Genomic DNA, 25,095 nt, shown 5'->3' with positions numbered 1-25,095 from the left:
TTGTGCTGGTTAACAAAACCAATTTGCCTTAGTGGATTTTTATGCTACAACTGCACAGTCCGAGCTCCGGAATTTTGTATCCGGTTTTGCCCCCACCACAACGCTTCTTGTTTGTTTGTTTGTTTGTTTATTTTTCTGTTTTTCCATTTTTCGGCTGTGTTTGTGGACAGTTTTTGTTTTGTTTTTTGTTGGGGACTGTTTTGCTGCCGAATGTTTACGGACTGGAAGTCGTCTTTGGCTATTTGTTTAGGTCATGATTTGCTTTTAATTGCATTCGTGGCTGCAGTTTTCTTTCGGCTGGAAGAGTGTATTAAGCCAGAGGGGGGAGTTGGGAAATGCAATTAAATATATATAAAAAATATACAAAATAAAGCTACAAATTAGTCAAAATTTACCTACAATATTTAGCTTCAATATTTAGCTAAATTAAATTGCCATAAAATTTCTGCTAATAATAAAATTGAAAATTGATAAATATTTAAATTTCATTGAAAACAAATCGCGTTCTATATTAAATTTAAATTTAATTTAACCACAAAATAACGGCTGAAAAATGTGAAGCTTGCACAAAAATATTTGTTTTTAATTAAACGAATCATTTAAAAAGAATATATTGGTATGGATTTTCTTTTGAAATTGATTTATTGACTAACAGAACATAAAAACTGGCTAAATCAAATTATATTATTTTGGGGCAGCCAACAAATACAGAAGGCAAAAATGTGCAGCTGCTGAATTTATTTCTATTTATATGCCCAAAAAACTTTATCAGATTTTTTTTTTTCTCAAAAGTCAAAAGGCAAAAACTAATTTCTTGAAAATATTTTCATTGAAGATTTATAATATTTAAGCTCTTGCTCTCTTGCTATTTTAAAGTTGATAATCCCAATGGTTCATTCATTTTTATGTCTTTTCTTTTCAGGCATAAACTAAATAAAAAAAAAAATTAAGTTCCTGAGACGTCAACACACTATAAATACACCTATTTATACCATAGAGCTAGAGATAGATCAAAGATGTCGATGAATTGGGCCCTGTATTGGGGCATAATGTGGGTGCTTTCAGGTAAGTTCTGTCAACCCCCTAGAACAGCTGTTCGGCTCTCCCTGCCAGGGGAATTTTCTATACTTTTTCAACATTCGCATCACGTAAAAACAATTTCATTTGTTGGTTCGATGTAGGGCGCAAGCTGTGGCTGTGGCTTTCGCGAGCTGTAGTCTGTACAGAAATTGTTTTATATCAGCTACTGCTACCCACTGCTACCCACTGCTACCCACTGGCGCCCCACTGCTACCCACTGCTACCCACTGACGCCGCCCTGCTCCTCATCTCTCCTTTCCCCTTTTCTATTTTATATAAACTGAAATTTAAAATAACAAGCCGTAAGCGTGCTTTGATTATTGCAGGAAAATTTCAGCGCATTGCAAATTGCAAATTGAGCAGAAAAAAGGCATAGCATAGCATAGCCCCCCTCGAAACCCCCCCAAACACCCCTTGCACATTCATGGTAAAGGTTGACATATGCGGTATGGGTTGTTAGGGAGGGTCTATAGGTGGGTTTCCACAGCACAAATGTTCGTTTAAATATGAGCAGGAGTAAGAGATGTTCTGGTTGATACATCGATGAAGAGATGTCCTGGCAGATGTCTTTGTAGTTGGCTCTGGGGTTCAGTATTCTCTCTTTGTGTGTGTGCCTGTGTGTGTGTGTGAACTTCATGCAGCAATTGAAATGCATAAAGCATCCCAGCATTCAAGTTAGCATTCATTTTCAATAGTTCTCCTCTCTTTGACTGAAGGTAAATATCATTTAAATTACTTTCTCTGGCAGCAAAAAGAAACTAGAGAAAAAAGGAGATATAAATGCAGAGAGAATCAGAAAACTACTAGCCAAAAAACCAAAAAAAAAAAACCTGAACCCATTTGATTGCTTAATTTATTTATTTAATATTTGTTCCCAATTCCTTTTTTTGCCGGGAAGACACAAGCCACACAACACACACCACTCAGAGGTCACACAACACACACCACTCAAAGGTCACCCCTCCCCCGCCACCGCCATCATTTCCACTGTTTGGCTCAACGGCTGGCAATGGCAATCAATAAAATGTCAAAGCCCTGCCAAAATATTTCGTCTGATTAAAGTCTAAAGCTTAGCAGGCAATGCCACAGCGTTGCGTGCTTTGGGGAGGCGCCACCACCAGCGCTCCAGCCAGAGGGAGCGAGAGAGAGAGATCAAAGAGCAGGGCTGATTGTAAAGCAAGCGTCAAAATGGGGCAAGTAATCAATAAAAAAAAGAGAGACAGAGGGCAAGGCCAAGGGAATTTCTTGTGGAAAAAATTTAAAAAAATATTTTTAAAAAAAAAAGGTAGTCTTTGGTGACCCCAATCAGCGATTATCTGAAGCTACGCCATCTGCAAGAGTGAATTGTCAAGTTTGGCAGGGCTCCACTTGGATCTGCATCGTTGTTCATTTCATGGCATAATTGCCAACATAATTCTCGAATGTCAAAGACATTGTCGCTCGCCCTCCCCCCGGACAGGGATCCGTCCAAGGCTCTCTCATAAGCCTTGTCACGGTAAGAGCAAGGGGAAAGCACATAAATCAGTACGATTCCAGCTCTGCCATACCGCCACATACCCCCCGCCCAAGGCTGTTGTCCAGTGCCACAACGAGTTAAATAGTTCCATAATGTGTGTGGGGGGCAGGCAACGATAGAGAGAGAGAGAGAGAAATATGAAAGATGCCACAAGAAATGGCATGAAATGAAGTCCCTTACAGAGCGAAGGCTGCTAAAGATGATGACGGCAAGGGCGGCAAGGGCGGCAAGGGCGGCAAGGAAGGAAGGATGGCAGCATCTTAGCTGAACGACTGACTGACTGACTGACTGACCTACAGAATGATGGAAGGAAGTGACTTATAGAATGACTTACAAACTGATGGAATGAATGACTTACTGACTCGCCGAATGAGTGACTTAGTGGAACCCTGAAAAAGACGCTGATGCCATTTATAACCAAGAATGGGGTTGGCTTTCATTTCGTTTCGTTTCGTTTCGCTGCGGCAATGGTTTGTACTGCCTGCTGCCTGCTGCCTGCCGCCTCCTGGCCCCTTGATGCGATAAGAATAATTGGAATGTCAGTTTAGATACGCGCACGTAAAATGCGAACGCAAAACGACATCCACATAGCCACAGAATCGCACAGGGAACAATCCGCGGATGGGATGTGTCTGCTGCCAGTTGTGGGCGTGGGCGTGGCTGTTGCTGCTGCTGCTGCTGTTGCACATGTTGCAAGGCGAGCAGTAAATATGGTACAATAGCATCCTAGTTCTCTCGTCATCGCTGGCGCACTTGGCTGAACAATGACATAAGTCTAATGACAAGCAGAACGACGACGACTACGACGAGGACGACGAGGACGACGAGAGCGACCGCAAAGCCACCAGCAGCAGCAGCAGTAGGGATCCATCAGTACAGCACCCAGCAGCACCCCTCAACCAGAGTTTCCAGATGCTGCTGCTGGTGCTGGTGCTGCTGTGATGACACTGACAACAATGACAACGCTGACATGACATGCAGCGGAGCTGTGCGGTGCGGTGCAGCAAGCAACAAACAAAAACAAAAAAAAGGAAAAGAATTTCCAAAAATGGACACACAACGGAGACTCATTTCGAGTCTGTAGCCATAAAGATACCCTTTAGATAGCCTAAAAGTACGCGAATTAAGGCCAGCAACTGGTATGAAAACGAAGTTAAAACTATAAAAATGATGGCATTAATAAAACTACTGGGAAAAAGTAGAAGAAATCTTCTGATTGCTGCCAAAGGATTTCTACTGATTCTAGTGATATTTTTGGTTTAGTTTTGATTATGTGTATTATTCCACCTACACACATTTTCCATAGCTTCCGGGAATTAATAGAATTTAATACCTCAAGAACTAGCTCCAGTCCCAAAGTCCAGAAAAAAAATCAAATTATTACACAATTGTTTTTAAGAATTCCTTCATTTTGATAAGAGTACAAAAAAATATATTGTTAGTGCAGAAGAATTAGAAAAAAATTAAATAGAGATTTAAAAAAAATGAACATCAAATAAATCGTTTTTTTTTTAATTTTATATTTTTAATAAATAAATAATTGTTTTTAATTTATTTTAAAATTTTATATACATATGTATATTTGTAATAAATAAATAATTTTGTTTTAATTTGTTTCTTCAATTTTATATTTTTTTAATAAATAAATAATTACTTTTTATTTGAATAAAGAATTAAAAAAGAAGAAGTATTTCAATATGATTGTTTTGTTCCTGTTTTGGTGCTGTCTGTGCCTGATACTAGAAGCATTTCCATTGAATTTTTCCCTGCTCATATCCGTGGATTTCCCCAGCTGATTCCTGGCGCATCATTATTTTCAAATATCCACAAAAGATAGACACAAAAAGAGTCGCTGGGTAAAGAAATCAGAAACTAAACAGAACGGACGGGGGGCAGCAGGGCCGAACCATGTCCACAGAGGGGCAGAAATGTAGAGTGAGGAGTGCGAGGCGGCGGGGTGGAAGTTCTCTGTTTAAGCATAAATTTCGCTGCATGCTGCGGTCAGCAATATGCGTCCATGATAAACGAGCTGGGGATAGGGCTGGAGACTGGAGACTGAGCACTGAGGGTTTTTGCATGCAGTCAGGCTGCTCCATCATTGCGTGGGGGATTCGCATGAGATTCGAGCTGCCATTTCAGGAAGAGAGAGCAGCAGAACCATAGTGAGAGAGAGAGAGAGAGAGAGAGATGCATCACTAAGCCACTGAGGCGGCAGTGAGGCATTCAGCCAGCGAGCCATGCCCATTTATCGTCTAAATTGAAATTGAAAATCAGGCAGGCGCAACGTAGAGTCCATCCCAGTGGCAGATTGCTGCTCCCCCTGCTGCTGCTGCTCCTGCTGCTCCTCCTGCTGCTGCATTTGATGGCCACTCCACACACACAGGATACACAGGATTTTCTTGATTAGCTTGTTGCGCATGCGTTATGGGCGTGTTCATCAGCAGCGCCACACAACAACTGGAAAATGTCTCCTTTACTGGGTGCCACTGGGACACGCCTCCAAGTCCCCCCCCCCCCCATGGACAGCGGTTCTGTCAGCAACAGAAGCGAGGATGCTGTCGAGGAGGTCTTTATGGCAGGGTTTGCCACTCCTGGGTTGCCACTCCTGGTGCTGCTGCTGTTGCTATTGCCCATTCCTGTGGCTGCTGTCGGTTCTCATTATTCTGTTGCAGCTGTATCTGGATCTGCCGCTGCTGCATCTGCGGCTGCTGTATCTGCTGCATGCTGCATGCTACTAGCTGATCTGCGTTGCAGCCTTCCATGCAATGAGAGAGTGTCGAGTCTGCCCTCTTAAGCACACAATTTACGCCCAAGAATCTCTAACGTTGGCACATAATCCAACCAGAGCAAGAACTAGCAGCCTTCCCAAACATTTAATTCACATAATTTCGAAGGGAATTCAATGTCAAAAAAAACGCCCAAGAACTATTCCTTCAGTTTCGGCTACTGCCGCTAACATTTTGCTTGGATTTTCTCAACCCACTAGCCCAAAAGAAAAATGTCACGGAAATTATGAAAAGAAGCCAATTGAAAATGTAAAAATTGCTGAACTTGGCACAAAACTCATTTGACATTCAAATGGCAGCACAGCCCTACCCACAGCCCCACCTCCAGCTCCACCTCCACTGCCTTCACTCTTTGGGTTAGTTTTTTTATTCTATAGATTTCAACTTTTTGCACTCATTTTTCTAGGTTTTTCTTGGTGTTTTTTTTTTTTTTTTTTTGATAAATGTCATGGCTTGATTGGCTGCCAGAACGACCATTAGGCGGCACAGCTCCAGTGTGGCGACATGGGGCATTGGGGGGGCAATATATTACACGCTTATATGCAAATGAGTTCAATTTCTGACCAACCGAAAAAGGCATTATGTCCAGGAATGAATTCGGGTGCGAAGAAAATTGCCAACTTAGTGAATTATAAAACGGTCGGTGGGTGGTGGTGGGGCGAAAACTGCAGAAGCGGAAATGTGTGGAGGATAAAATTGAAAATCTATGCAAAAAGGCAAGCATGAGAAGAGAGAGAGAGAGAGCGAGTGGCGGCGGCCCCATGTGCCATGGGGCATGTGAGTCGGAAACAAATTGCTGGCCAGCATTGCGGATAGTATGGTGGGTGGGGCAGGGGGTGCTGGCCTGTGGATTTCTTCCCCTTCAATTTGCATAAGAAACGTTTGAAATTAGCCATCAAATATTTGATCGACTGCTGCTTTACCCTGCAATGAAGTGCAAGCGATGCGATAATTCGATTTTTACGGTTTTATTATGGAACAAAAATATCAAATAAAATCTAGGCAAATGGCCTTAATTGAAAAAAGCTGCTTTGCGTTTTGATTGCTCCAAAATGCACGCAGAAACCGAAAAAATATTACTAAAAAAAATAAGTATGCGAAATACATTAAAAAAATATTCTAAATTTCTTGTAATTATTTTAGCTAACTTTCCAGTACTTTATTGCTCCAAAAACTAAGCAGAAAACCCAAAAAATAACCAAAAAAAAAAAATAAAAATAAATATGCGAAATACATTTTTGAAATATTTTAAATTTCTTGTAATTATTTTCGCTACCTTTCCAGTATTTTATTGCTCCAGAACTACGCAGAAAAAATTTTAAAAAAAAATTACTAAATAAGAAATATGCGAAATAAATTTTAAAAATAATTTTAAATTTGTTGTAATTATTTTCGCAACCTTTGCAGCTTAATTTCTTGTATGGATTTTTTATTTTTTTTTGTCAAGAGTAGTTATAGAAATGATCTATTAGATCTTTCGATTTTATAGGTTGCTTTTTGGTGTAGAACTGCTGTTCTGATCTACGGTAAAAATTGCAATTTGTTTCTGCTATTTGCCCCAAAAAAATATGTAAACTTTCAATGTAAAAATAAAACGAGTACAACCATCTTTTTGTTGTATGTTTTATGTGCTTACAATTCCCTTAATGACTGTGAAGGGACTATGATGTTATTCCTTTTTTGGTTCCCTAATCACTTTTATTTTCGGACCCTTGTTCTGGCTGCTTCCCCTTGCTGCTATGCCGCCATGACCCACCTTTTGGGATCTTGGATACTTTCCAAACTAAATGTAATTCCATTCCGGAACTAGTATTTCAATCAAAGACAAACTTTCAATTGGCAGTTTGCTTTCTCAAAACAGCCACTTAAATGCTAATCTTGGGCAGACTCAGACTCCAGCCCCAGGCCCAAAGGCTAAGGCCAAAGCTAAGCATCTCCTCCAACATAAAGACTGGCAAGTTTGGTTTTTTTTTCCCCACGCTCCCTCTCGGCTTTTGTGTGCTCCCCTTTTACTTGTCGTTATTTTTGTGCATTTTATCAGGATATCATGCGATTAACTTTTACATAAATGCCTATCAGTCGCATGCCCCATGCCCCATGCCACCAGCCAGCGGAAACTTTTGGCATCTTGTGTGCACACACACATCACACACACACACATAACAGGCATCACACACATCACAGGCATCAACGTCAACTGAGAGCGGGAGTGCTTGTGGCCTTGCTCATGATAAGGCACACAGGCACCGAAAAGAAAAAAAAAAAAAAAAAAAAAAAAAAAAAAAGAGAAAAAAAAGAAGAAAAAAAATGCCTAGAAAGCAGGCCATCGAAGGCTGCTCCATACTTCAGCTGGCGTTTGCTTCTGGGTATTCTTCTCTTTCTTAATCTTCTGCTTCTTCGTTTTCTCCTTCTTCTCTTTCTTTAGCCACTCCCCTTGCTCCGTATCCGTCATATGCCCCTTCGCGTGTACTCGTTGACAATTTTATTTGCATGAACACGGAATGGCATGACGCATGACGGAATGGTTTTTCGCTTTTACCTCGCCCAACCCCACAGCCTACTCTCAGCCTCTCAGCTACCTCTCTGCTACATTCTCCACTCTCCGCTCTCCAATCTTCCTCTTTCACTCTCCAATCTTTCTCTTCCGCTCTCCAATCTTCCTCTTCCACTCTTCAGCTTTCTCTTCTCTGCTTTTCTTGTTTGTTGCTTTGGCATTTTTGTGGGAAATTCATCTCCCGTTTTGCCATTTGGCAACTCAATTAAAGTGTCCTCACCCGGCCCCCTACCCCCTACCCCCTGCCACCATTCCCGATGGCAAACATGATACACGGCTAAGCATTGAATGTGCGGAAATTCTTGGGGGTGGGAAGGGGCAGAAAATACCCGCCAGGGTTGCCACAGTCACGTAGGCATGCAGCACGCAGTAGCATGCAACACCACTGCGGGGCATGACATCTGTTGCCACTTGATTGTGCGACTAATGCAATAGCTAATGAATGATGGACAGGACAAAGGTAGGCAAAAAAACGTTGCACTTGAAAGCAGAAAAAAAAAAAAATATGGAGAGAGAAGGAAACTCTGCGGCTCTCTTGTGTACCTGCCACTCGCTCTCTCTCTCACTCTCTCACACTTATTGGTAATCCCATTGACCCATTCAAGCTCACGTTTCGTTTTGTATTTTTTTTGTTTTGTTTTGTTTTTTTGTTTGTGTTTTGTGTTGTTTGGTAGCACTCCCCGTATGCTAATAAATTATTGGTATTTGCTTTAAAAAACCATAAAATTGGCATGCCACATGGAGGATGTACATGTACATGTGCCCATGCCCCCTCGTGCCACCCATTGAGTAGCCGCTTAAGTGCACACTTAGCACACGGCCCGGCACACACGACGCTATTGCCTGTTGCCTGTAGCCTGTGGCACATAGCATATATATGTGCGTATGATAAATGTTAAAAGCAATGGCCGCAACCAGATCGCATCCGCCCGCAGTTCCAGCTTCAGTTTCAGCTTCAGCGCCAGCGATTCACATTTCGGCAGCAAATACCCTGGAATTTACAGTGACAAGAAGACGGGGGTACAGACACAGTCAGCAACAAAGCAATTAAATTCAGCAACATTTCAGGATACATTTTAAAGCAACAGAGAGCTGAAAGAGAAACTGCCTACGAAGGCATTGGGGCACTGGGGCACAAGGTATCCTCTTGTCCGCTAAGCCAATGGCATTGCATACGCTAAAGGATTATGCTCGGAGAACTCAGCAACAGGTCAGGGCAGAGAAGCGCAGCACAGGCAGCTCAAATCGCGCGGCTGTAACATAAAAATGCCCATTAAATTGAGACTCAAATGCAAAAAAAAAAAACAAATAAAATAAAAAATACCATCACCAGGAATTGGAGCATTGGAGGGTAACATAACCACACACACACACACCCACACACCCACACACCCACAAACACCTTCACGGAATATTTTTACTGGATTTTCGATGATGAAAAAAAAATTGTGTGCAAAAAATTATATTTATATTCGTATTTCACGCGAGATGTTTTAGTGTCCCTCTGCATGCTGGACAAGCGGAAAGCGTTATCCCATTCGACATTTCTTTTGGGGGGTGGGCTATACATAAAGCAATCATATTTTATTAATTTTATATATAGACATAAATCTGATAAAATGTAATTGCTGCGTGTTCCGTTTTTGCATGCCAGAAGAGGGAATTACTGCCTGGTGGCAGTGGCACTGGCACTTGGCACTTGGCACTGGCAGTCCATTATTATCATTTATTTTCGTGGCATATTATCAGTTTTTTGTCGTGGTGTTTTTTTCTTTTGATTTTTGATATCGTTTTGCGTAGCGACAAGTCATTTTTAAAATATATTTAAATGAAATATGGCAAACAGGTAGCCATTAAGCGTATGGGAAGAGCGTTCATGATACATATCACAAAATAGGTTCCATAACATTCCAAATTTTCTGATTAAACAAGCTTAAACTAACTGTGATGAAATGCGCATTAATGTGTTGATATTTATATTGAAATGGATGGCAAATATTTAGAAATTAGAAGCATAAATTATCATAATTTAAGCAGATAAAAATATTATTTTGTATTATTATTATATTTATTTATTTATTATTTATTTTATATATTTATTATTTATTTATTTATTTATTATATATTATTTTCCTAGAGTTCCTGTCCAAGTGTACTTGAGTGCTTGTTGGTGTTTATTTTATTTAAAATTAATTCTACTTACAGGGACAATTTTTATTATTTAGATCCTGCTAAAAGATCTTCCCTCTCATTATTACAGTTTCCTTCATTCATTTTTCAATGATTGCTCCTCATACATTGCCCCTACAATTCGTTGTCATATGTGTATATCTATTCACATTCGAAGTTGTAAGGACCAGTAAGGACTCATTCTTCGCAAGAAAAAACAGGCTTCCAAATCAAGTTCTTCTCCATCAAAGGCGGGGGTCGTCTCCTGCTCAATGCCGCCTGTTAGCCTGGCAATTGACAACTTAACGATGGCTGAGAGCTCTGCTGGGGTGTGCTCTGGGCTGCCTGCTGGAATGTGTGTGGCATGCTCCGAAAAACATTATCACGCACGCAGCGGGTGGGCAGGGGCAGGGGACGGTCTCCTGGTGGCATAAAAAAAAACAGCATAAAAATGCACACAAGACAAAGGACATGTCGAGGACTCTGCGAAATGTCTGTGTGTGTGGGTGTGTGTGTTTAATAAAAAAATTATGAACTTCAATTACGATGGCGGGGAGATGGCAGCCGGGCATGTGGCACGGGGCATGAGGCAGGGTGGACAGTGAAGGCAGTGGGCGATTGAGCTGAAGATTGTGGCGGCGACGGGAGACAGGAGGCGCCGCATCGAGTGCATAAAATGCTGAGCAAATAGCAGAGAAGCCAGCGGATAAGCGGCACACAGCCACATATGTGTGTGTGCTTGTGTGTGGCTCATAACTGTATCCATCCGTGTGACTGCTCTCTACGTGTGTGTGTGTGTGTGTGTGTGTGTGTGTGTGTGTGGTGTGTGTGTGTGTGTGTGTGTGTGTGTGTTTGCATAACATAATTCGTTGCTGGCGAAAGTTGTAAACCCAAAAGCGAGATACTAAAAGTAGGAGCACCTCGGCACAGGGCACTTCTCAGGGTGGGATTGGCCTCAACGAGGCTTGTGGAGGGGCGGGTGCTTCAGCGTGGGCTTGTGTGGTGTTGGTGTGGTGTGGTGTTGGCTGGCTGCTGCTGCTGGTGCATGTGAATGGCGGCCATAAATCAAACGACGACAAGCAGTCGAAGCGCAGCGACCAGGGATCAGAGTGGAGTGTAAACCCCCACCCCACCGCCCGACGAAAGAACTGCCACACGGTTTATGCCTTTAATTGGCTTTTCACTCCCCCCACCACACTCATTCCCCTCGTTCCAGTAATCCCCCCACCGCCACTTTCTCATCAGCATAATCGTCATTGTAATCGTGGGACTGAGAGGCGCACACAGAAGTGACACACAAAAAAAAAAAAATAGCAGAAAATTGTCCACTAGGTGGGGGGACGGTTACAGGTGCACACCACTTTCAGTGGAGCGGTGGAGCGGTGGGGCGGTGGGGCGGTGGGGCGGTGGGGGCCAAAGCAACATATGCAACGGCAGTGGTGCCACAAACGGGAGGGGCAGACATCATCAAATGGGCGGCACTTAACACTTTCACAAAATGTCGTTCGCCATTTTCGGCGCGACCATTTTCATTTCCTTTTCGCCTTTTGCTTGCGCGCTTTACACGCTTTGTTTGCTTTTCATTCTCCTCCTCTCTCTCTCTCTGTCTCCCTGTCTCTCTACGGTTTGTCTGCAGGACATACACCTGTGAGTGTGACAGCTGAAAGCTAGGAACTAATCTCCTGTGCCGTTTCGTGACACCCTTTCCTTCTCCGCTTCCGTTTTGCTCACCACTTCAACCATTTAAAATTTTCCCTATTTTTACGTTTTCATTGCGCTTTTCCTTCAAACAGCAACTGGGGAGAATCTTTGGAATGCGAAAAAATCTTTCTTTCTAGAAAACAAGAGCAAATATTTTGAGATACATTTGAAAACGGGAATTCAGATCATCAGATTACCTTTGGAACATCTCACAAATACACATGAAAAATCATTGCAACCAAAGCAAGCATTAAGTAAAGTGCCATTGTTTAGAAAGCATCTGGAAAATTATTGTAAAATCAGCTAAAGCGGAAAACGTATATATTTTTTTTATTTATTTATTTTTTTTGTCTGCCAACAAATCCAATAAAATGGAGAGCCCACCAATTATATGTGAAGTTTGCGGCAAAGTGAAAGATGAAGATGAAAGCTGCCCCAACCAGCGCGAACAAAACAACCAAAACAACGAAGAAGACAAAAATGAATTAAACAAAAATGAAGACAAAAATGAGGCAGACAAAAATGAAGACAAAAACGAAGCAGACAAAAATGAAGACAAAAACGAAGCAAACAAAAAAGCTGCATTCAAGGCTGAGTGTCGTGAAATATACTCGATAATACAGCGCAGCGACGACGATATAAAGAACTTGCATGCAGCCATGATGAAGATGGAAACGGATTTGGTCAGAGTTGAGCACTTTACCGCTGAGTTTGGTCGCGTCATTCGTGAAGAACTGGAGCACGCATTGGCCAACCAGACAAACCACTTTTAAGCAGCAGCACATTTACACTCACCTACAAAGGGGAGAGAGCATAAACACAAGGGACAAAAAAACACTAGAATTATTGCTTAAAATGCAATCACAACAGCTACACATACAAATGACACTTCTACACTACACTGCACTACACTGCACTACACTGCACTGCACTGCACTACACTACACTACATGTTGTCAAAAATCAAAGAAAGACATGCATTCTTGATTGAAGTTTATAAATAAAAATTTAAAGTGTGTGGAAGCTTAAACAGTTTCACTCATTCGCTTTGCGCGCATCTCCCAGCTGTGGATTAGCAGTCAAAACATGCGTGGGCGAGAGAGAGAGAGGAGTGTGAAGTCATCGGCTCTCCCAGCGCACGCACTCGTGCAAGCGAAAGCCCAAGAGAGTAAGAGTTGGGCGAGAGAGCAAAAGCACTGCAGTGCGGCCGCTGATCTTCGGCTGATACGAGTAGAAGACATTGCTATGCCTCTCTCGTTCTAGCTAAGGCGCTGCTCGAGTTGTGCTTTTGCGTGTGGGGGGGGGGGGGACAGCAGAAGAGAGCGCTTGAGTGATCGCAGCCACGCACTACCGAGTGATGTGTGTACTTGTGGGGTATATTCGACTTGTGCTAATGCAGGGCATTGGCCGGGCAAAAACAATTTATGCTTTGTGCGGCCACAGGCACGGGTATATCTCTTGAACTTACTCACGTAGTTGAGTAAGACACCATGTAAATCTTTAAAGGGTATGCTGCAGTTGGGACCCTTGCACGTTGCTGCTGCTGCCGAAGTGCCCTGTTTGTATACATTTTGTTGGGATGGGCCGTTAGGCTCTGCTCTGTGAGCCGGGCAGCATTTTATCTGGCAGCCTCAGGCCAGCCAAGGCAGAGTCATCGTCGTCGTCTTCAAATCTTACAGCGTCCTTTGGCCAGTCATTGTAACTGGCAAGTCCTTGAACTGCTGCTTGCTCGACGGCCCCACGGCCCCACCACAGTGTTGCATAAACAGCTTACAGCAAAACAAGCAGCAATCTGGGGCATATAATATGGGGCGTTTATCATTTAATTAATTGCCTTTCGGGGCAATTTTCATTAAGTAATTTTGCGCCTCTTTTGCTCTTGTTTGCTCTTCTGCTCCCTATCGTGTTTTTCTCGTTTTCTTTTCTGTTGGTTGCATGCCACACACACACACACACACACACACACACACACAGAGTTGAGGCACAGCCCATTGCAGTGGTTGTGTGGGAGCAACAGCTGTGCCACATATTTATTGAGTGGTGGCAGGAGGCTCCTTTCATGTGGCAGCGAGATGGTGAGTGTGTGTGAGTGTGTGGGTCGATCGGCTCCAAATTGCCACTCGTTGTAAAGTGGCAATTAACGCCACATGACGCTGTCAACAAATGGCAGCGCACCACCCCCTCCACTCTCCAGGCATTTGTTAAGTGCATTTTTCCAGAGGGGGGGGTCTGTACTAATTTTAAAATTATTACTTGATACACGAGACAGCAACAGCAGCGGCAGCAGCAACATAAATAAATGAACATGCCTCCGAGAAGCCACAAAGAACTAAAACAAAAAACAAAAGAAAATGAGGTGGAAATAATGGGTACAACAGAACAATTTTCAACTAATTTTCCGGCCACACACACACACACACACACACACAATGCCTGCCGCCTGCCGCCTGCAGCTGCCATCAATGGAAAGGTGTAGCAAGTGGGGCAGTAATTTTCCCATCAAAAATGTCAGTGGAAACGTCATTACGCATCGATCCGCCATGCACAATAATGGAAGTTATGGAACCTTTTCGATAATTCGACAGCAGAACACAAGTAGGTCGTGGAATGGTCGTTTATGAATTTATTACGAATGCGATTTAAAGCAGCGCCAGCAAAGCAGAGAGAATTTTCTACTTGTTAGCTTTCGATTTGCACTGCATAAAGCCACCTGGGAATCTCTCTGTTTATCCAAAATGTAATTACAGAAATAATTCCCTAAATGCTATCAAACTTAGCCATGCAAAATGCAAACACTTCTCCAGTAGATCTTCAGTAGCAAAACATAAATAAAAAAAAAATATCTCTAAAATCTGTAATTTCCGGCAATTTTTCAGTGAAATATTTAACCTTTTGTGGTGTCTCTTATTTTGCAGGCTCCACGGACAGCGCCTCGAAGCGTTTCTTTACAGACTTTTTGCAGGATTTGCCGACACCAGGCACCGGTGGACCCACCTTTGATCCCAGTGCGATCAGCAATATTACAGGACTCGTTGGCAAGACCGTTAAGATGACCTGCCGTGTCAAGAATTTGGGAAATCGAACGGTAAGTACGGGGCCAGTATACCATAAATATAGTTTATGGAGAGAGAGAGAGACTTCTGTGTGTGTGTGGGGCGCAACTGGGTGTGGGTGTGGGTGTGGGCGTGGGCGTGGGCGTGGCAGTCCGCTGTCAAGTTTTGTGTATAATAATTTTTAAGTACTTGGCCGAAAATAAAAGCAAAAGTAAAACTTTCTGCAGTGCAGGGGTAAACTTGTCAAAAGGCGTTACGCTTGACAGGGCGGTGAGTGGGCTGCTACCCTTCGTGCAGTGGCAGCTGCAACATGCGGCATGCGGCATGCAGCAGGAGCAGCAGCAGCCTCCCCACCCACTCTTCTAGTTGCTGACGGCAGCTGTCGCTCTGTCGTTTTTGGTTTGGATTTTAGCTTTGCACTCCGGGAGTTCGAGTGAAAAGTTGTAAGCTTCTACCGCCTCTCCCTGCATGATGCCCCCCTCACTCACTCACCCTCTATCCCTCTCTCTCCTTCTCTCTGTGACGCTTTTCCGGCTGCCTCTGCCCGCTTTTCATTATGAAAATGCAGCTGGAGATGCAGTTGCAGCTGCTGTTGCTGTTGCAGTTGTTGTTGCAGTTGTTGTGGCAGCTGTTAAACAATTAGCAAATTAAGCTCTGAACTTTCAACTCTCTCTCTCTCTCACTGGGCAGAGAGCATCGCGGCAAACAATAAGAAAACACAAAGCGGCGGGCAAAAAACTTCCCTGCCTCCCCTTTCCATCCATCTGCGTATGAGTGACGTCCGATGGAGTCCAATAAAGTCCCCCCCTACCCCACTTCACACCCACTGCATTCCTCCGTTACCCGCTTCACTTTTTAGAACAAGTTTTTCTCAAGTGTCGCCCGCGCGCGGCCATAAAACTTTCAAAATTTTTACGCTTTGCTGGCTTATTAGGTGAGTGCCGTCCCGGCGTCGTCCTGTTGTCGTCCTTTAGGGCCAAGTCCTAGTCTAAGCCCTGGGCAACATGCCCCCATGGCCCCATTTCCCCTCCGCCACTACCAAATTCCAAAAATAAAGTTTCGGCCTCTCGCTTCCCGTTTTAATTTCAGTTTGACAAAGTGAATGAATGAATGAGTCGAAGCTCGAGTTTACGCTCCCCCGTCAGGCCGTCTCTGGCTCCGCAAAAGTGTCGGAGAAGGGGGAGGGGGGTCCGGGGTGTGCTCTCTGTCAAGCGCAAGTTATGGACGCGCGTCCGTCTAATTACCGAGTCTCACGCCAACAAACGCCAATTAAATACGCGATGGAGTGCCAGGATCACCAGACCCACAATTATACCCGTGGCACCACCCCACCCCCCGAAAACTTTGTTGCATGGCCGAAAACTAGGCCCAGCCCAACCCAGCCCAACCCAGTCCAACCCAACCCAGAACAGTTGGCATGTTTGGGTCATTCATTGGGATTTTCGGGCAAAGGAAAATCATTTCGTTGAGGCACCTAAAAATTGCACTCTGGGCATCTTCTTTGGGCCTTCTTTTCGGACCTATCCTTGAGATCGATTGGAGCTCTGAAATGCCAACTCTTCCACACAAAAAATAAAAAAAACGAGAAGGAACGTGGGAGTCGCTTCTGTGGACGCGACTCGACTTTTATAGCCTTACTCAATCAGTATATACATTTTTGAGCTTATGATTTATGTAGAATATTTTAGAATATTTCACATTTTACATTTTTTGATACATCTACATCAACAATGTCGATTACACATTTAAAATGTAGATTATGCATGTACAATGCAATGTATAAAAACTGCACAAGCTTACTCACATTTTTGAAAATCGAATCGAATGATGCATCTAAAATTATTATTATAAATATTTCTATATTTAAAATATATACATAGATAATTTTTTTCCTAATTATTTTCTTTCATTTTGATCAATAAATAGTTAAATATCCTCTATGGCAGAGTCCTGAGCGTTCCCATGGAACTTTTGGTGCCACTTCATCAAAGGCGGTGTCTCATCTCCCCTCTGCCCTCTCCCACACCAAAGAATCAAAGCAAGAATCAAACATTTTATGCCGACATCACGTCTTTTGGGGGGCATCATGTCTTTGAACGCCAAGCCAAGTGTTTGGTGGCCATGTCTTTGGGCCATATATTACCTGGCTGCACGGACAGCAGGAGTTTTGGGTTACGTGATAAGTAGGATGTGGTGTCCTGCTTTATGGTCTCTCCCCGTTGTCCTTTAGCCGGTCATCGATGCTGCCTGCTGATGAGCTGCTGCTAAAAGTTCGGATAATTAATCACGGTCCCAAGAGCCCTGGGAGTTTGCCATTTATTACGCGCCTGCCCGGTCCTGCCCCTGGCTGCTCCTGCCTGCCCCCTTTTGGCGCCTCTTGTAGATGTCTAATTACTCAGAGATGTTGCAAGTTGTTCCATGAATTACGGCAGTACATGGGTGGGTACATGAGTGCCACCGACTGAATTTTCGGGGCTTGCTTGCAGCAATTCATTTTCCATGCAATTTAATAATTTTACAACGCTTTGAGGCACACAAAAGCAATTTTTAATCAAATAGTATCTGGGTGTGTCGGTATTTAATTGATTTTTAATCGAATACGAATAACCGATTATCGATAAGTTATCGATTACTGGAAAAATGAATATTCGCTCAATTTTGTTTGATTATTGATAAGAATTAATTATGTTATCGATTATTTATCGATTATTTATTTATTTGTTTTTAGTACGAATGCCGATATATTATCGAGTTTTATCGTGTGAGTTTCGCAATGTTTCGTTACTCATCCTCATATTTGTCTTTCGTATGTATTTTTTCACGAGCTTGAATCACCAGTTACATTTGTAGGCGCCCCAAAAGCGTGGCAACTTTTACAGATATTCAGATTGAATTAATGGCACTGCCTGCCAGAATATGCGAGGGGCAGTTTCATCGATTGCATTCACAAATCGGGACATTTCAATTGCGGCGGTGTTCTCGGAAGGCGACAATGACCGCAAGTCCAAGGCTTCTCCTGTGCCACAGAATGCGATTGAAGCAAGATCAATGAATGAATGAATGAATGAATGAGAATGGATAAAATGTATGAATGAATGGATGGCTGGCTAGATGCACTGCATGGCAGTTCATTAGTGTGTAATTGTGAGAGAGAAGGGAAAGTGCGCATCGATTTGCATTTACGAATTGAATGTCTCGAATGGCCAGAGGGCAGAGGCAGCGCGGCAATGACCGCAGAGCCACAGAGAAAGGACGACAGTCGGCCATGAGATGGGCCACAGTGGCCCACTGTTCTTTGTCCTCGGGGTGGGGGGTTAGAGGTCACCCTCTGCTGTTACCTCTCCGCCTGTTTCAGCTGCTGCTACTGCCTTTTGGGGGCAGGCTGCAATTGAAATTGTTGCGGTTGGTTTTACAAGTAAATTGTCAGAGAGCCAGTAGGCTCTCTGTGGTCGGAAAAAGACCATACACCGCCATGCACCTGCAATCCCCTGCAGCCTATGGCCCCATACCCTGCTGTCGTAGCTTCCTCAACCCCCACAGCAATTGAAAATGCAATTTAGCGTGTGAGGCAGTCGCTTTTTTTCCACGTTATATCCTGTACTTGAAACAGTACAAAAGGATTTATGGTAATTGTTGAAGCACGAAGAGATACATACGCTACCTGGGGATATCTAAGAGGCCATCAAATATTTATTAATACATAGAAACACTTCACAGTTATAAAGATCTAAGCGTTAAACTTTAGAGAATTAAAAATAATGTAATTGCGAATCTCCACGTATGCCAAAAAGCATTGCAATTGGCTGTCACAAATAATTTCATATGGAAAAGAGAAACTTTCAAGATTCTTAAATAATAATAATCATAGTTAAAGTCCTGACAGGGTAACCCATTTGTCTGTAGAATTTGTGGCGCGCTCCTGTTTTCGTTTTTGTTCTACTCGTTTGTGTTGTTTTCCGTTCCGCTTGCACTCGTTTCTGTTATAAGGGCCATCTCGTTCATTTCATTCGCTTTTTTCACGCGCGCTGTCTGCTGTTCAATCTTTTGGCCTTTTGTTTTGTCAATGGAAAAACCACAGCGGCACCTACCACCACCCCCCTCCACCCATCAGGTGCGTGTGTGTGTGTGTGTGTGTAACTGCGATTTCGATGAATTTCGTTGAGCTTTACCAGGTTTTGCCGTTACAGTTTTTCGCTTTGTCTTTTTTTTTTTTTTTTGTGCGCTTTTCATTTCGTGGCCCTTTGTGTGCGTGTGTGCGCGAGGTGAAGGAAAGTGTTGCCTACATTTTTGGGCATATCCGTACACGTTTTTTTTTTGTTCGCTGTTCTACCCCTTGCCGTGCTTCATGCTTCGACCTTCGGTATTCAGTATTCGGTTGTGGGTTAAAGTAGCATTTTTTTTTGTTTTTTTCTAGCTCTCTGTATCGGTTAGAACCGCTTTCCCTCACTGTATTTCGTCTCTCCAAAAGACAGATTCATTAGCGAAATTAATTAAATTAGTTTTAATATTCAGTCACGCCTTTTCTCGCTGCTGTCCGGCGTCTGTCAATCATTAAAGCGTCACTTTCGCCATGGGAAGAAAAGAAAAACGAAAACACTTGAGAGAAGGAGCAGAGCAGCAAGAGGATAAAGAGCAGCAGCAGTTTGACTGTGCAAGCAGCGGGGTGGCGAGTGGCACCAATTTATATTGTACAAACCAATTGCCACGCCCCGCTTGTGACAAGTGTGCCACGCCCATGCCATTTCCGATATATATCGCTGCCCCCAGCATATGTTCTTGGCAATCACAAATCAAAAAGTAAATATTAAACGGAAAAAAAATATGCAAAAAAAAATAAGCAACAGAGAAAAAAAAGAGTGTGTAAGGCGCGCGTGTGTGTGTGTGTGAGTGTGGGCGTTGGGGCATGGCCCTCCTGCTGTCTGGATAAAGCAAATCAATCAAAGAAAATGTTTAATATTTTTCGCTATGCGCTTCACAGGACGCACAGGACGCCTTGGCGTTGACACAAAAACGGAATGAAACTGAAGCTGAAAGCATATCCAAAAAAAAAAAAAGAAAATATCTTATGGGTAGATATGGGTGGTGGGTGTGGGGGTCAGGAACTCTACAATTGTCTGCCTTTTGTGTCAGCTGTCAATTTCTTGTTGCTGTTGTGGATCGAACGATGACTTAGCTGGCAAGGCAACACATCCCCCCCTCAGCTACAGGCCGCGTATCTCTGAAGGAATTTACAGCCAAAAAGCGTAAACATTTTCCGCCATCTCTGTTTGGCCCTTCACGTACAGTCATCGACGACAGCAGCAACAAAATCTTGGCTAATGATCTCAAATGTGTTTACCCCTTAGCCCCCCCCCCACCTCCACCATCTTTCTGTGTTATCCTTATCGAAGTGCTGGGAGAAGAATCACAAATAATAATAATAATTATATTGAAAAATAAATTGCTCTCTCTCTCTCTCTCTCTGTCTCTTTCTGGCTGAGTGGGTGGGTGTCAGTGTTGCCAGGTGACATATGCAGCAGAGTTGCCACACACTCACACATACACGTTCTTTTCTGTTCTGCTTCATCGTTTATCTTCGTCAATGCTTTTTGATTTACGTGCTCTCGGTGATTGCCTTTACCTTTGCCTATCCTCCCTCCCACCCCTCTCGAGCACGCCTGGCAACAGCACCTTGCGCTGAGACAAACCTGCCCTTGCCCCTGCCCCTTCCCCTGCCACTACGCTGCCCTGTGCCGCTAATGTGCCAGGTTAAAGGGCGCAAGGGAACAACGCGGCATTTAAACACAATTTCCTTAAACAGCAACAACAACAAAATATATATTAAAAAACGAGCAAGAAAAAAAAGGCTGTGACAAAACTGCATGGAACAAGGGCATACCCTGTATTTAATGGAATGGATAAAGGTCTAGGGCTATTGGAGAAGATATTGCAAAGAAAAAAGAATAAATAAATAAAACATTAATACAAAATGTTAAAGCCACAAAACCAACGATAAATAAATAAATTTCTATAAATTTAATTAATTAATTTATTTATAAATTTCTGTTCATTTAGAAATTTATTTATTTAACATTTATCATATCATAATTTAGAAAGAAATTTATTTATATATCATTTGTTTTGTAGCTTTAAAATATGTATTAATTTTTTAAATAAATAAATAAATTTATTTCTTAGGTTTTTATTTATTTATCATTTTGTTTTGTGGCTTTAAAATTTTTATAAATTTTTTATTTATATTATATAAATTTCTTTCTAAATTATTTATTTATATATCATTTGTTTTGTGGCTTTCAAATTTTTATTAATTTTTAATTTATTTATATTTATATATATTTATAGTTTAGAAATTTATTTATTTATTTACCATTTGTTTTGTAGCTTTAAACAGATAAACAGATAATGGCTAGATTCATATCCGTTAAAAGTCAGCTTTGGTATACTGCAAGCTATGAGTAGATTTAGGCAGTAGCATGTTGCCACACACTTCTCCCACCTTTTTTTAATTTAATTTCTAATTTAAATTTTTTTAAACTGATTTACATCTGTCTTTTTGGCACATTAACTGTCGCACAAGTCGCAAAGAAATTGCTCTATCCACGCTACAAAAAAACGTCTCCTTGATTTGCTGCTTTTCTCGCTACAAAACCATCATGCCACATGCCCCATGCCACAACGATGTAGTGGGTGTCCAAGCAACAAAAAACGAAGCGCGAAATCGCGTTACGTGCCTGGCGCCCAGAGAGACACGTGAATGGGTGTGGTGGTGGTGGTGGGGGGGGGGGGGAGCTGGTTGGGGTAAGGCCCAAAAGGATGCCCTGCTTATTATTATTTCATTTTTGCTACCTTTGGTAGTGCCCCACCCCCCTCAACACCCCACGCTCAAATTCCATGTTGTTTGGTGGGCGGCAATTTCATTCAATTTCGTTTACAAAATTTTCAACGCCAACGGCAATTGAAGACGGAGGCGCAGACCGATAAGAACCACCTGCAGGACTCCATTTACCTGCAGCTCCAGCGCCCCAGCTCCAATATTCCATTACCATTCCGTAGAGCTCGTTAGGATCTTGGACTTTTGCGGTTTATGAAAATCTGTTGCTGCTGCTTGCTGCTGGAACGTGTCCTGGCGTGTCCTGCGAGTGTCATTAGCGTTCGGAGGCATTGTTTGGCAAATCAAACAATTTTGCGGCCATAAATTACAGCAGGAGAACAGAGCCAAGGACCGGGCCACCATTTGATGGCCTTCTCATGCTAATTCTTTTGCCAAAATTTCACATTGGTTTTTCTCGGTTGCGCAGTTGGGGAGTGGAAAACTCTTTTCTTTTATGAAAAATTCATGCGACTTTGCGAGCGCTCACAGCGCCTTCTACAGCATCGCACGAAAATAATAAATTATGCCAAAATGCAAAACATTTGCCGCGTATGAGTGATTTGAAGCGCATACAAAATACAGATATACTCGTACGATACGGATCTATATATGTGTATGTATATATAATAAATATTCGCATGGGCCGTATGGCATATCGCTTTGGCTCCTTGGGTGGAGCCAGCAGCCTGCCTGCCTGCCTGCCTGCCTGCCTGCTGGCTCTTTGCATATTTATTGGACATTTGCCCCAAAACAGAGGCCCAACCCCACACAGAGAGAGAGAGAGAGAGTATTTTCTTTCGTTGTTTGATTAGCATACTCGCTGCCAAAAAGCCAACAAAAACAACAACAACAACAATAGCAACAAAATTGACAGGCAACAAAAGGATTCGAAGCGAAACTGACAGATGAATAGTGCTGCATGACGCGTGCCGCATTCTTTGCCACAGAATTAGCTAGCTTTTGCCATGGAAAAATTCCTGTGCTCCAGAACTCATCTTGCAGCTTATTTATTGCTTTATTTAAGTTGCTCTCACGAGAGCCCAAACAAACAATGGCCCCAGCCGGAACGTAGGTCCTTTAACGCCTTCAATCAATGGCCATTGGTGCTGTCCCTGTCCCTGCCCCTGCCCCTGTCCCTGCCCCTGTCCCTGTCCCTGTGCTCCCTCATGTGACTAGTTTTTGTGGCTTAGTAGCTTTTGGGGGAGGGTGATGTGCTAACCCTTTTCTAATTTACTTACACTTGAATAGTTTTTGCCGAAACGTGAACCCAAGAACCGAAACTTCTGCTTCATTAGTGACATCGGCCAGAGTGGCCAGAGGGGCATCCACTCGAAGGTAGTGAGAAGACAGGGCCACACAGAGCCACAAGAGATTGGGAAAGCAGAGCAAGAGGCAGAGCAAGAGGCAGAGCAAGAGGTAGAGGAAGAGCAAGAGGCAGAGAAAGAGGCAGAGGAAGAGCAAGAGGCAGAGCAAGAGGTAGAGCAAGAGGCAGAGAAAGAGGCAGAGCAAGAGGTAGGGAAAGAGGCAGAGCAGGAGGCAGAGAAAGAGCCAGAGCAAGAGGCAGAGAAAGAAGCAGAGAGAGCAGAGAGAGAGTGAAACGAGGCGAAAGGCAAACAAAAACTAAAGCAAATTGCCAGGCGGCACCGCAGGCAATAATTAACCTGAATACAGTAAACACTCGCTATGGAGGAGCTTCAATTAAAATCAAAATTCTAAAACCTATAAACAGTGTTAATTCGCTATGGAAGAACTCTAATCAAAAGCAGAATTTTGATGGGGGGAGTTCTGGGCTGCTTTTTTTGTTGGCTGCCTTTTGTTTCCATTTCTAAACCCCTTGGGGGTTTCTCTTTTTTTTTATTCTCTACGCAGATTCGATTCTTTGTCCCCTTCATGCGAATCTTCAGGCAGTCAAGGCAATAAAAATCGTTTTAGATCTTTCTTAACATAATTTTAAAATGCACCAAAAGAAAACCCACGAAGAGAGAGAGAGAGAGAAAGAAAGTCGAGTGAAATGTCAAAGGTTGGCAAGTGCAAACGACAAGACGGGTAGGGGTAGGGTCGTAGGGCAATTATGTTGCCCCAAACCGAACCGAACCGACCAACAACAACAACAACTGTCATGCCAAATGGCATAAATCATAAATTACACGACAATTCTGTCAGCGACAGTTGTACATCACAGAGAAAGCGCAAGACAGGGGGGGAGAGCGAGTGCTGGGAGCTGCTCCAAATCCTAAATGGATTCAACTTAGAGCAGGAACTGAGGCAGCTCCTGTGCAGCAGGTTCGTCTCGTTCGTCTGTCGGCGTCGGCGTCGGCCTCAAAGGCAAATGTTGTCATAAAGCATTTGCACAGCGCACAAAAATTGTTTAAACATAAATGTGGCTGGCCCTGGCCCTGGCCCCGCCGCTGTAAATGAAACTAGAAACCGCCCAAAAAACAAACCACAAGAATGCCCAAAAAACACGAGAAAGCAAAAACCCCCACAAACAACAATGAAAGAAAGTGGGAGTGGAAGTGGGAGTAGGGTGGAGGGTGGAGGGAGAATTGGGAGACTAACAGAAGGAGCAAATGAAAACTGTCATAAAAGTTGAGCACAGCTTTGGGGTGGGGCATTTGTTGCATTTGCCGCCCCCTTAAATGCTGAAAGAAGAAAGTCAGAGAGAGAGGGAGAGAGTGTGCAGAGAGTGGTGAGAGGGAGGGAGAGAGTGGAGAGAGAGGGAGAGAGTGTGGAGAGAGTGGGAGGGAGTGGGAGAGAGAGGGATAGATGGAAGGAGAGAGTGTGGCGAGCAGCAGGCGGCGATGTAGAGCTGTGGATCAGGTGGCAGCTGTAGGCGACACTGGCGACTGGGCGACTGGGCGACGGGGCGATTGGGCCGCCGACTCCTTGCAGGTGATTTCCGTTTGTCGCCCAAAGACATTTGCTTTTCTTTATTTTCCTTTCTTTTCCTTTTCTTTTCTTTCTTTCTTTCATCTTTGGTTGCTCTGTTGCTGTTGTTGTTGTTGTTGCTTGTGTAAACTTTTGTCAATGTCTTGGCTGCTGGCAAATCCACTCGCTGCTACCCCACCACCCACCACACCCCCACAACCCCCCACAACCCACCGAGTTGCTGGCTAATCTAAGCGGGCGAAAGACTTTGACTTAAGCGAAACACGTACGGAGAGCCACCAGCCCCCCACCCCCCACCCCCCACAAACCCCCCACCCAATCGACATCACCCACGAGCCATGAGGCAAGGTCGTCGCAGAGTGGTCTCCCCGGCTCGTTGTCATTCCGATAGAGTGCCAGCAGCTCACCCTGTGCTGTGCTCTTCTGTGTCCTGTGCTGTCCTTTGCTGTGTCCTGTGCTGTCCTTTGCTGTCCTGT

At 43.4% G+C, this 25,095-nt stretch overlaps 1 protein-coding gene across 2 annotated transcripts in view; it reads left to right on the top strand.

Annotated features, from left to right (window-relative positions):
* LOC111065204 (zwei Ig domain protein zig-8) overlaps positions 1 to 25,095 on the top strand; it is an 81,175-nt gene that overhangs the window by 26,186 nt on the left and 29,894 nt on the right. For both annotated transcript variants that reach the window (XM_022353244.2, XM_022353243.2), the window contains exons 2-3: positions 923 to 1,065; positions 14,722 to 14,891. In XM_022353244.2, the coding sequence (XP_022208936.2) occupies positions 1,017 to 1,065; positions 14,722 to 14,891 (219 nt within the window). In that variant the 5' untranslated portion in view covers positions 923 to 1,016. The remainder of the gene's footprint in view (positions 1 to 922; positions 1,066 to 14,721; positions 14,892 to 25,095) is intronic.

The sequence above is a fragment of the Drosophila obscura genome, unplaced genomic scaffold (assembly GCF_018151105.1).
Source record: "Drosophila obscura isolate BZ-5 IFL unplaced genomic scaffold, ASM1815110v1 contig_73, whole genome shotgun sequence".
NCBI classification, from domain to species: Eukaryota; Metazoa; Arthropoda; class Insecta; order Diptera; family Drosophilidae; genus Drosophila; species Drosophila obscura.
Note: the sequence above shows the minus strand (reverse complement) of the source record. Positions and strands in the feature narration are given on the sequence as shown.